The sequence below is a fragment of the Trichoderma virens genome (genome assembly GCF_000170995.1).
Source record: "Trichoderma virens Gv29-8 chromosome Unknown TRIVIscaffold_84, whole genome shotgun sequence".
NCBI classification, from domain to species: Eukaryota; Fungi; Ascomycota; class Sordariomycetes; order Hypocreales; family Hypocreaceae; genus Trichoderma; species Trichoderma virens.
In genome coordinates this window covers 919,861-932,351 of record NW_014013665.1, presented here as the reverse complement: position 1 = coordinate 932,351, position 12,491 = coordinate 919,861, and the positions used below count along the sequence as shown (strand labels likewise).

The 12,491-nt window shown below is 51.9% G+C and overlaps 5 protein-coding genes across 5 annotated transcripts; 3 read left to right on the top strand and 2 right to left on the bottom strand.

The window, feature by feature from the left end:
- Positions 1-1,672: 1,672 nt before the first annotated feature.
- TRIVIDRAFT_90424 (uncharacterized protein) lies at positions 1,673-3,107 on the top strand (the record flags this gene model as incomplete). The annotated part of the gene is made up of 1 exon (XM_014098047.1): positions 1,673-3,107. The coding sequence occupies one exon, from the start codon at positions 1,673-1,675 to the stop codon at positions 2,777-2,779; it is 1,107 nt and encodes a 368-aa protein (XP_013953522.1).
- Positions 3,108-3,196: 89 nt separating this feature from the next.
- TRIVIDRAFT_69322 (uncharacterized protein) lies at positions 3,197-4,045 on the bottom strand (the record flags this gene model as incomplete). Its single annotated transcript, XM_014098046.1, has 1 exon — positions 3,197-4,045. One exon carries the CDS (start codon positions 4,043-4,045, stop codon positions 3,197-3,199), a length of 849 nt encoding a protein of 282 aa, XP_013953521.1.
- A 3,054-nt stretch (positions 4,046-7,099) lies between these two features.
- TRIVIDRAFT_16009 (uncharacterized protein) lies at positions 7,100-8,288 on the top strand (the record flags this gene model as incomplete). The annotated part of the gene is made up of 2 exons (XM_014097768.2): positions 7,100-7,633; positions 7,800-8,288. The coding sequence occupies 2 exons, from the start codon at positions 7,100-7,102 to the stop codon at positions 8,286-8,288; spliced, it is 1,023 nt and encodes a 340-aa protein (XP_013953243.1).
- Positions 8,289-9,130: 842 nt separating this feature from the next.
- Positions 9,131-10,405, bottom strand: TRIVIDRAFT_14771 (uncharacterized protein; the record flags this gene model as incomplete). The annotated part of the gene is made up of 1 exon (XM_014097766.1): positions 9,131-10,405. A coding segment is annotated over one exon (1,275 nt), but the record flags the coding sequence as incomplete, so codon positions are not given.
- A 659-nt stretch (positions 10,406-11,064) lies between these two features.
- TRIVIDRAFT_193759 (uncharacterized protein) lies at positions 11,065-12,350 on the top strand (the record flags this gene model as incomplete). Its single annotated transcript, XM_014098045.1, has 6 exons — positions 11,065-11,131; positions 11,233-11,264; positions 11,294-11,443; positions 11,491-11,599; positions 11,653-11,884; positions 11,939-12,350. The coding sequence occupies 6 exons, from the start codon at positions 11,065-11,067 to the stop codon at positions 12,348-12,350; spliced, it is 1,002 nt and encodes a 333-aa protein (XP_013953520.1).
- Positions 12,351-12,491: the final 141 nt, after the last annotated feature.

Here is a 12,491-nt window from a genome sequence, read left to right as displayed (position 1 = left end):
CTTGGATAGCGGCCAGCGACAGCGCGCCAATGGCAGCGAGTTTGGCCATTGTCATTGTGTCGGGGTCAGACAGGTGTATCGTGGATGATGGGATCAACGGGCTGTGGCACGCCGAAGCTGTCACAGCACAGAGCACAAGCAGGATTGGGTAGAGTAGCTAGCTGTAACCGTAGCTGTAACTGCCGGTCAAGACGCTCCAGGCGGTGATGATGGAGGACGGAACAAGCATCGCCTCTGCCCACCTGCAAGGGGGACAAGATGGGCACAACTGGGTCTCCATGAACTCAAGCAAGGTTTCGATGCTGCAAGAGGCAAAAAGCTACTACGAGTGCACTACACGTACAAGCTCCAGGCAAGGCAAGGGGGCATCTCAGTGAAAAAAGACACCACGGCGCCCCACCGCCAGATCTATTTCAGGTATCCGGAAGTACTCGCACCCGCTGATATTCTGGGCCACAAGCTTTCAACGGCCAGATATTTCCGAGACAGTGGGACAAGAACGGGCCAAGCTTTGACAGGGGACCAGCCAGTTTACTTTACAGGTATCTTGTGTGCACTGACTTTTGATGGTGGTTTGAGGACCCTGCCAAACTGCGTTGGAACCCCCCAAATGCCACAGTCGGATCGCCGCGTTTCCGGCAGGCGGTGCAGGCGGTACAAGAGCGCTACTCGAAGCCTAACAGCACAGAGAGGCGACATGTACACGAACGCGCAATCGAGTGATGCTACGGCATTACCAGGAGACTTGACAGCTGCTGTGATACGGCAACGTCTGACGTCAAAGCCACGCTTTCGCATCATCGATCACCGTTGGGCCGGCAAATTCCAGCATCCATGCCATCCATGCGAACGATGCCGCGGAAAGCGATTGCGCATTTGTCCGTGCTTTGTCGAGTTGCCAGGGAGTTCTGGTACCTTCGGGTTTCCAGGTTTACTGTATCATGACTGATAGTTCCATTTGGTCTTCTCTCGACTTCTCAACCAATACAACACAGACTCCCCCCAAGCAAAGCATAGCACTTACTCCTTGTAGCAATACTCCCGGCGACTCCTGGCCCTCGTACTCGAATCTGTTCATGGGAGGGGGCGAAGCAGGTCGCTAGCGAGGGTGGCGTGCCCATCCAGACATGCTGACAGGACGATGAAAAAGCCTTGCCAGTGCTTACTCTTTCATTAGCGGGATCCAGCTATGCGGCTCTAGGAAAGGCCTGTGCGCCGCCCCAGGCGTTGCTGACACAATATTCCGTGGGATTTGATTTAATGCTGCTGCGAGTCGCGGTCCGTTTAAAATCATTTTCCCCAGCTCTGGCAGGTTTTGTTTCTTCATCATTGCCGTTTCACGCTTCTCTGCCGTGTTTGCTGTTGTTTTGGCCGGATCTCGTCTCGTCTCGCCTCGACTCGTCTCTGCACCACATCTTCGTACCTGTACATGCGCTCGACCTCCGCTAAATAGAGTAGCCATCGATCCCTACACCCACTACGACGTGCGCCAATTACGGGGGCTTCAGGCTTGCTGCGGGGCTGCATCCAGTTATTGTCACTGCTATTGTCCGACTGACTTTCCACCAAGAGAGACGTCAGAAGCATCTCACCTTTTCCCGGTTCCCCTCTTCTTTCTTCTTTTCTTCTGCACTGTCGAAAACTCTGGTCCTTCGGAGTTTTCACGCAATAAATGAGCCAAATGCTTCGCAAGAAAGAGGCCTTCACCCTCGTCACGCCCATCCCGGGCTTCATCCCGCGACAACTCGCCATTGATATCCTCCACTCCCATGGCGAAGTCCTCACTCTCAACCCGCTTGTCCTCGGCTTCAAGCCCATCTCTGCGCCTCGCAATGCCTCCGCCGACGAGTTTTACAGCACCTGGTATGAGATTGAGGAGCGCATCCAGGTCATCCCCGGCGTGGGCAAGCTCGGCGGGAGCAGGATCAAGTTCAATGGCTGCTTCCACGACATGCCCTGGGGCCTGCAGACGCACATCTATGCGCCTTTGAATATCGATTTGCGCAACAAGTACCGCATCTGCGGCAACCAGCCTGGATTCGAGCCGCCCGAGGTTCGCGAGATTGGCCTCGAAGCGCTCGGGGCCCCGGCCGACGGCTTGTATCTCCGCGAAGATATCGAGATCAAGACCAACATCGCCATGGTCAGCTTTGTCAAGGCCCAGCTCAAGGCTTCCAACAAGGAAATGGTCCAGCGCATCATTAAAAAGGCCGAGCTGCTCGATGCTGGTGTTCTGCAGGCCATGATGGAGGATGGCAAGCTCAAGACCGTCAACCCCAACGACCGCTCCACCACGCCCGCCGTCGCCGCGTCCGCAGACCCCAGACGACAGTCTTCTGTTTCCTATGGAATGGGCCAAAAAAGCCCTCAATTGGCACACCAGGGCCATATGCCACCCAGCTATTCTCCAGTTTATCCCCATTATGCCTACCCTGCCACTGCTCAGACGCCGCAGCCGTACGACCCTCGACAATCAACATACCAACAAACGCCCCAGCATGGTATGTACGCGCCACCGCCGATCCCCCCGAAGGAGCAGATGGTTATCATGGAACTGCCCGGTGACTACCCCCCGCATGCTGGAGGTCTATATCCCTCTCCGCAGCCCAGCCCAGGATATCGCCCAGCCTCGTCATCGTCATCCGATCCTCGCTGGTCTGGTCAGCCGAGTCCGAACTTCAACCAGCAAAGAGCGAGCACCGGCTCTACGAGCAGCGCGGGCCAACATCCCGGTTTTGTGTCAGAGCTGGCAACGCACAATGAAAAATCAGAATATTAGAGGCACGCCCAGTGATTAATGTTTGAAGTTTTTGATGAAGACGGCATGCAAGGAACAAGCCACTAATTATGAAAGATGTGAAAAGTCGCATGGACATGGAGAAGGATAAAAGAAAGACCTGATAATGCTTAAGATGGGAGAGTTTGGGCGCAACCTGCCGGTATACACATTGGCGTAATCTTTCAATCTCCTTTGTATCATTTACTTTTTTTTCTTGTGTATACATATACCCTGAGCGGTATTTTCTTTTCGATTGCATTGATTAGGGGGGAATCTTGGAAAGATAGTTACGGATCTAGGAATACCACTTTGCGCTTTTTATTTGGATACCCACTACATTCATGATTCGCAATTCATTGCCTGACATGCTCTAAATGCTGATGTGAATTAATGTATCTGCCCCCCCTTGCTACTCATTCAAAGAGTCATTATGATGATGGATACTATAACGAATGCCAACATCACACCGGACATCTTGATAGCTGTGGGATTTCCGCCGCTCGTTGTGGTCGCTGTGGACGCCTCAGTTGTAGATGACGAGGTGAATTCAGTTGTCGTTGCTGACGTGGTTGAGGATTTCGGGAGAAATGGAGTCACTATGGGGTGGCCACTGAAGATGGGGACGAAAGATGTACTCTGTGATGATATCGACGAGGATGTCGACGATGCCTCTGCCTCTGTCTGTGTCTGTGTCTCGGCCGATGTTGAAGTTGGAGCTTCTCCGTGAGTTGTCTTCGACACAGGCGTGCTCTGAGGACGAGAACTTGACGCGTCGGCGATACTGATGCTTCCTCCAGTAGTTGTGCTTCCATTGCCACTCCCATCAGCCCGCTGACAATAGCCTTTGAACCCGTTCTGAAAACACTCCTCCCCAGCCTGGCAGTACGACCCGTTCGAACAGCAGACAGCGTTCTTGGGCATGCACTTTTTCTCGCCACAGGGCACCTCGCCAATGTCACAGCTGATTTCGTCGCTGCAGGTTTTCCCAATGGGGCAGCATCCGTCCGTGACGCAGGAATAGCCCTGCTTGCAGTATCCCTGGCCGTCGGAGCAGCACTCTCCGATAGAGGGCATGCAGCCGTCGTTGCAGACTAACTCTCCCGGACGGCACTGGGCGGCAATGACGACGGAGGCATCTTGGAAGTGAGATGATGGCAATAGCTGGGCAAGGAGGCGCGCGGGAGGCTTATGCGGGATGAGGTTTGTGGCGGCGAGAGTTGTTGATGACAGGCTGAGAAAAAGGAGAGTGTGGAGTGAGGATCTCATGGCTGAATCAAGCACTATTGTTTATTAATGAGATGGGAATTATTATTAATATTATGAGTTGGACAGAATCCAATGCTGATATTTGGTGAGCTGTAGTTCCGTCTGTTGCCTCTCGAGGAACCCAGCATGCCTCTTATAAACATTCTTTGCAAGGACAACTCCACCGCTTTTTCCACTTCATAAATCCAATATCCCACTGTCCACTGTTGGGCATACAAGGCAAAAAGCCTTGAGCCGCATCGTCACGACCCAGGATTTTCAGCTCGTCTTGGCATCATGCAACGCGCGGTGAACTGGCCGACGCTATTAACTGCAGGGTAGCGCTAAGCATAAATTTGCGTTTTATCCTCTTCTTCCTATTGGGACACACGTTAGCTCACATGAGCGTCTTGCTGTATGCCTAATACAAAAAAGTCGGTTAGGAGGCAGTTAACAGGGGTTGAGATACGCATTCCCTATTTGGCAAATATTGAGGCTCTTTGGACGTGATGTATCGTGGCTTAGTCAAGGTTGGGTTTCTGGGGTTTGAGCCATTTAGCATCCAGAGCTCACCTAATGCTTGATATTTTACCCTATCATTGCGCATCATGTATAATACTAGGACCAGTGTGTAACGTGTCTGTTGATTCTAAGTCTACTATATGCTTTTGCCGAGCGTCGGCAACTTGGATCCTGGCTGCATACACGGGCGCTGCCTTGCCTAAGCAGCGGTATAAAAAGTCATTTTCTCCCACCAAGAACGAACTGTGTCAGAGTCACCCCTCCATCTTGCTCTCTGCCTACGAGAGAATGAAGGAGATCACATCTTAAGCCTCTCCTTACCGCGGTCTTCTCAGTGTTGCACGAGCGCATACTGTTTGTAAGCCGCCGTTGAGACATTAATCCCCCAGAAATAGAATAATGACGTGATGTCGAAGCGAACGTGTAACCTGGAGCGATGCTATAATTACACGCAAGGTTTGGAGTAGAGTGCCACCTTTACTACATATAGACGGACAGACGACCAACACAGAACAACCAACAGCAGGTTACGCGCTTTTGTAGCTGTTGGACCTGACACATAACCACACATAGCCAACAGCTCGCAAAAAACGCTCTAGTAAGAAGCGGCAAATCTTTTTCTCTGCAACAAGGTCCTGCTGAAACGTTTCCATTGCCCTCATGACCCGCATCCTCGATGGCCAGTTCCCGCGGCCGGCTTTTTAAGTCCGTTCGAAGCTATTCAAGCTCGTGGATCTCGGGCCTCAGCTGGTCTCGCAGCGGCCGTTCTGGCGAAGTACCGTAGCACCAGCCCGTGGGCGACAAGATACAAGGAGAATACCCGCTGCGGCCGGCCAATCAGACCAGCGCGGTAAGATCCTAGCGCGGCGCTTCTCGACCCGCAGGCCAGAAATAGACCGCACTAGCCATGGTTACGGACTAGCACCCAGCTAGAGCTGCCTAGACGCGCGCTTGATTCTCTAAACGAGCCAATGGCGCATCACCCGTGTGTGGGGATGGCTGCCGCTACAGCGAAAAGGGAAATGCACTGATCCCATGTAATATCCCCATCAACCCTACTCTGACTTATATACGCTGCAAAAGATGAGCAACGGCTGGGTCTCTTTTGGCATGGCAGCGCGGCAAAGAGCCCTGCAGTTACATGCGTCTGCCATGTGTAAAACTGGGCCGCCATGCGAGTGTCTTTGCCCTGGGAGCTGCTGCCGCCCCCTCCGCCCTCCGCCCTGGGCGTCTGAGCGCGTTTCCCCCACGGGTGATCCTCCCGCCTGGCCCATGAAAAACATGCAATGCAATGCAATGATCCCGTTCATTTCCTGTTCGCGCCGCTATTGGCGGGCTTCCAGGGGTGTCGAGGCCCTTTGGCAATAGAGCTTGATGTCATTGTCGGGCCAGGCTCTGGTCGTGGACGCTTCCCAGCCTGGTTTTTGCTGCCGGGGTGACATCTTGGGACATGCCATTTTCTGCAAGGCAGCGAACTTCTCCATACAACCCTGACGGCTCGTCCGGTCCACATGGTCATTAAGCAGATAGACAAGATTTTTAGGACAGGGGAAGAAGAGGAACCTTTTCGAGACCTTTTGTCTGCTTCCATGCCCTGTCTCATACTATATTCCATTAGCCGCCTTGCAAGACTCGAGGCGAGCGCTTCCTTGCGGACTGAGCCGTTGCTTGTACCTTTTTTCCTCAACGCTCATTAATGTTCCCTTTTTTTGCCATGGGTTTCCGTCTTCATATCCGTAGAGCTATGCCAGCCTTCCCAGACAGACGATAGCCGCCTTGCCCAAAAAGGCCGTCTAACCGCCCGTGGCCCTATCGTAGATGCATGCCGACCAATATCAGCGAGCCATTCTCGCCCAACTGAGCTCTTCAGATACACGCGCTCCGTTTCATGTCCGATTCGGCTTAGATCTTCTTGTTTCATCCCGACAGCCGCCCAAGGCCATATTGGATTTCATCTCTTCCTCTGACAGATGATGCATCGCAAAACTTAAAGCAGGCCCATGTCCCCCCGGCAGCCTGCTTCTCCTCTCCTTTTTCTCCAGAAGCTTTTTTTTATTTTATTTTGTCTGTGTGTGTGTTTTGCTTTCACTCAACTTCACTCAAACTCGTTTCGTATTTGTTTCTTTTCTACCCCCTTTCACTGTTTACTTTTTGGTCTTGTTTTCCTCTCTCTCTATTCCTCAACTCGTCAAGTCTGTGGAGATTTTCTCTGCCTGTCATCATCATTCTTTGGGCCTTTTTTTTCCCCCTGCAGACGACTCGGCGCTGTTTCCCCCTCTTACAAGGACCAGACCCTCACGGTAGACCGCACTGCAGGCCACTTCGGTCAAGACCGCGAGGACCTCGACCAGTCATTTCGACCTTTTAATCAATAATTGTTTCATTACTTGGCAAGTGGTTACCGAGCCGGTCTCGTATCACCTCATCCAAGCATCAGTCTGCTTCCCACTCTCTTCCATCATTTTGCATATCATCATCAAACTTCTCCACCTGTGGCAACTCCATTCGTCTTCTTCGACCGAAACATACCGACTCGTCAAACCCTCCTCCATGATGCCGAGACACACTAGGAACTCCAGCGAGCAGGGCTACAGTGGCCTCCAGACTGGCCTGGCGCCGTCTCCCATGTACGCCCCGTCCCGCATGATTCCTGGAAACTACTACGACGTCGCCTCGTCTTCCTCATCTGCCATGCCGATTCCCCCGCCTCTTTCTCATCCCTCTCAACAACCGCAATACGGCCCATACTCTACTAGTGCCCCTTCGCCTACTCTCCCTATGCCTCCGACTCAGTCGTCGCAGCACCGACCCAGCTCTGGAGCCTGGACCCAGCAGGATGACGAGCAGCTACTGGCTGCTCGCCAGCAGGGCCTCAACTGGAACCAGATCAGAGATCAATACTTTCAGTCCAAGACGCCCAATGCCTGCCGCAAGCGTCATGAACGACTGATTGAGCGAAAGAACGTCGACGACTGGGACACTCGCAGGATGCAAATACTGGCCAAGGAGTACATGAGCATGCGAAAGGAGATTTGGAGCGGTCTGGCAGCTCGAACCGGAGAGAAGTGGAACGTTGTCGAGGCCAAGGTAAGCCGCTTCTTCTGTTATTGTACACATCTATCCTACACGTGCCTTCTGCACACTTACACCGACTCGGGAGGAGAAGGGAACTTGTCATTCTCTTCATTACCGTTCCCCTTTTCTGTCTTGCCAGACGCCATTGCTAACACTGTGTGTCCCTCTCACCGTCTAGTGCATGTCCAACGGCCTCAAGAACCTCCAGAGCGCCGCCCGCGCAGCTTCGCGCCGTGACCGTCTCGAGACGGGACTCACAGGGTATGACGACGATAGCGGCATTTCCGGCATCGGCCTGACCCCCGTTGATGAACTAGACGCATCCTACAGTAGCCCCGCGACGAGCTCCTCGGGCACACACTCGTACTCCAGCTCCGCCAGCTATCACCAGCAGCAGCAGCAGCAACAGCCGCAGCAACATCTCCAGCCTCACTCTCACCTTCACCCCCAGCATCACCAGGGCCAATACGCCATGGGCCCTGCGTATTACGGCGGTCACGGATACTCGTCGAGCGTCAGTTCCACGACCAGCATGAGCCACGGATACGTGTCCCGCGGCGGCACCGGAACCAGCCAGGACAGCAGCCCATACTTGGATAGCCAGCGGCTGTCCAGCGACATGGGCATCGAGTCTCTCGTCCACCGTCCCAACGGAGGAAGAATGTGATCACACACACACATTCACTCACTCTCTCTGTTTGCCAAATCTTTCTTCAATTGTGGCATTGTTTGATCGTTTCTCCCCCTTTCTCCCCTACTTATCCCCTTTTGTTGCTACATGCCTTTCTTTCCTTTATTTCCCGACTCTACGTCGTAATGGCACCTCAGATCCTTACCTGAGCTGCACCTACATTCCTTTCTCGGTCTCTTATGGTCGAGTCCTGTCTTACCTACTGCATTTATGGCACAGTACTGGCGTTAGCTGGCGTTTTTTGACACCATTTAATCCTCTACGCACTCACGTCCTCTGGACAAAAAAAGAAGCTTTAAAAAAAAGAATCTGGACACAGAAGAATGTTTTCTCAGTCTTTCCTTTTCTACTTGAATAGATGCGTGCGGGATATACAGATTGTTTTCTTGTTTGTTTTAGCAGCACTGGAAATGTTGGATCACAGAGCAAAATTGAACAGACCTGATGGTCTTGGGATGAAAGCAGCGTTTTTACGATGTATAATAGTGACAGAGGCATCTTATGCATAGGAATTTGGTGGACCGGAATTATAAATGTTTTGCTTTTGATTGCTCATCATCGTTGACGATTGTACCCAATGTGATCTATCTAGTTGTACAAACAGCGTTGAGTGAAGCTCTACTGTACATGCGCCGCCCAGGCACTATATCAAACACATACCCACCTCCCTTCCCACTCTTACAAAGAGATCATAAAACTATTGCTACATGGAGTGGTGATAATCACCGTCCTGGCTGTGTCGTCTCGCCCTTTTGTGCCACTGTTGTGGCTGTCATGCTCGCCATCTCTTCCAGCTCTTCCTCCTCCCATTCCCCATCTTCATCTTCCCCAAACACGCTCCTCCAAGCTCGACTCCACATGCCTTTTTTGTGTAGTAGTGCGAGTATCATAACACCGGGCAGATGCCAAACGCTTGCCCAGAATAGACCCCGTGCACTTCCTTTGTGTCCCTCAAACTTCCAAAAGCGGACAGCCTCACGGGCCAGCCAGAAGTTGATGGGAAAACTAGTCGCGGCAAAGTACCAGTCCGTGACGCCGGCCGCACAAAGACCAAAGCACAAGGGAAAAAAGACAAGGCTGTATCTCAAAGCGACACGGGCATTTCTGGCCGGATTCGTCCACGCAAGCATGCGCAAGCCAGCGGCTTTGTATTCCTCACGGATAGGCCAGCTCAAAGCCATGAAGTGCGGAAATTGCCATGCGAAAAGAAGGCCGGCAAGCAGCCATCCACCAATGGACGATCCGTCACTTGCCAAGAGCAGCTCCCTAAAGGATCCATCCTTTGTGGCAGCTTCGCCAGCCGCGGCAGCCCAGCCCATTAGGGGCGGAATGCCACCAACAACTGCGCCCACCCAGGTGTTGAATGCAGTTACGGCTTTCAGTGGCGTATAGACACCAGCATAAAGAACAATGTTGGAAAGTCCCAAGAATGAAACGGTGGGGTTGACACCAAAGTAAAGGGCACCGGCACCAGCTGCGCCGCAAAGAATGGCAAACAATGCCGCAGCTCGGTTCGAAATCAGGCCCCTAACCAACGGCCGGTTTCTTGTTCTTGACATCTTGGCGTCGGTGGATGGCTCGTACAGCATATTCAGAGTGTTTGCGCTTGCCGAGCATAGCGCAGTTCCCGTCGTTAGGAAAAAGAGGGTTAATGGACTCAAACTTGGCGTTTCGGTCATTGTCGGCATCAACATCTCAGGAACCGGATACAGCGCGTATGGTGCCATGGCGGACAAGACAACGAGGACGGTCAAGCGGGGCTTTGAGAGAGACAGAAAGGTGGAAAAGGTTCGGCGAAGGGAGTCTTTGGGCTGCGACGCCGCGGCCGATGTGAGGAGCGACGACGCATCGGGAGGTAGAGGAGCTTCGGACGGCGCAGATTGAGCCAGAGCCTGCTTTCGGGCCTGTCGTCGACGGTGGGGAGCGAGTTCTGAGAGAGGTTGAGGCGTTTGCGACGCATTTGGTGGCGGGGTTGTCGAGCTTGTAGAGGTTGAGGTTGAGGTTGCTCTGGAATTGCGTCTTGATATTATAGAATCAAGGCAGCTCGATCTGTCGAATAGACGGTTCTGCAGAAAAAACACACTGCCCAGCGGCGCATTGGAGCTTCGAGGAGCTCCCCAGCTGGGGCTTGTCGAAAGCCATCTTGGCGATGCTGCCACTCGAATGCTGCGCCTGGACAGTAATTGAAGCTCCGGCGCAAGAGCTAAGACCAATGGAGACCGCATAATCGCCGACTATCAGAGCGCATGGCGTCCCGCGCAGGAATCAGTCCATTTCCCTCTGCTGAAGAAGATCTTTTGGCGGTTTGGCGGGTTGCGGCTCGACGGCGATGGCAATCTAGCGCTGATCGGCTGATAGCTTGGAGTTTTCTCTGCATTCGGCTATCAGATGGCGACACGTGCTGGGTCATGTGACTACCCTCGGCGGCATCATCCCGCAGTAAGTGGTTGAGATGGACTCTTTTGGTGTTGCTTGGGCTGATATGAGGATGATGCATTTTGCTGAAAAGACACTTTAATGTCTTTTTTATTCGAAAAAGACTGATTATCTCGGTTACCTCAAGATAACGGCACATATTTGGGGAGTGAAACCCTCATACTGAACAGTGACACCCCACTACTAAGCTGCCGTTATCGGCCCTTGCTTTGCTTCTTGGAGTTCTGGAGCCTCTGGATTCATATCTCTAAGCTATTCAAGCTATTCAAGCACCAGTTATAATTCGAGAAACCCATCAGTGGCCTTTATCTACATGATGCCGTCTCTACTGGATGCTCTCCGGCAACACAGTGTTATTGACTGCGATACACTAGACAGCGAAGGTAACAGCGCCTTATTTGGTCTGATATGGACTCGTAGCTAATTGACTCCTTCTCAAGTGGCCAAGGGTTTGGGACCATTCGTTGACTGTACTTCGAATCAGGTAGCTCAATGAAGTGCCTTCAAATTTATCCCGCAAACAGACGTTGACCATGTACCGTTAGGCCATCGCATTCTTCGAGCTAACCAAAGTTTCCAATGGAGGAACAAGCCTACACCATGAAGCATTGATCCGAGAAAGTGAGCAAGACGCTATCAGACTAAATGAGATTCGAGATCAGACGTCTCTGCCTGAGTTCATGGTTGAAATTATGGTGTGTAAGCCTCTATGTGGACCAAATCTTTTTGCTAATGAACACAGATGGTCAAACTGCAATTGTTGATTGCCCCCTATGTAACAGGATACGTGCATGTTCAGACGAATCCTAAATTGTCATACTCACAAGCGGGCATGGTGGAGAACGCCCAAAGTAAGTCACTCGACTCGACACAGATCAGTGAAGCAAACTAAGATTCAAGCAAGGAATTATTGCCATATTTAGAGGATTGGAACCTGCTTTTGACACCACGCGTATCTGTATCAAGGTGCCCGCGACTTGGGACGGTCTATGTGCATGCCGCACCTTGGAAGCAAAGGGTATAACCACTCTGGCGACAACCATGTTTTGCATGGAGCAAGCAGTGTTGGCATCGGAAGCGAACTGCACTTATATCGCCCCTTATATCAACGAATTGAAGGTGCATTTTGAGACGGGGTATGTGAAGCAATGCAATGCAGTGCTACAACATGAGCAAGCTGACCTTTATAGGTACATCGACCACAATAAAGCTTTCGCATTCTGCCGCGAAGCTCAGGCTTACTACAACGCAAACAATCATCGTACTCGCGTTCTTGCTGCATCTCTCACCTCTGTAGAAGAAGTCTTGCAGCTGGCAGGCGTGAATCACATTACAATTTCTCCTATACTACTGCATGCGCTATCCCGGCTAGATGTTTCTACAACGACCAAAAAACTTGGGCAATATTTTACAGATGAACCAGCTGTGGACAGCTTAGATTCGAAGAAGTATGCCAACATTCTGCACGATGAGAGCGCTTGGAAGCTGGCGTTCACAAGGAGTGGCTTCGGTACAAGTGAAGGCAAGATTATTCAAGCCATCAATTACTTTTCTGACTTTCAAGAGAAGCTGGAAGAACTTGCAGGGCGTTACACAACATGAAGGAATTTCCCGCCATCTACTATTATTAGTTGAAAGAGCTAAATATAGCGCTAATTGAGGAACCTCACCTAACAGAGACTGTTTTTATTTTGCTGCCTTGACGCCAATGTTCCGGATGCGGCACGAAAGAAGGAGTCAAGA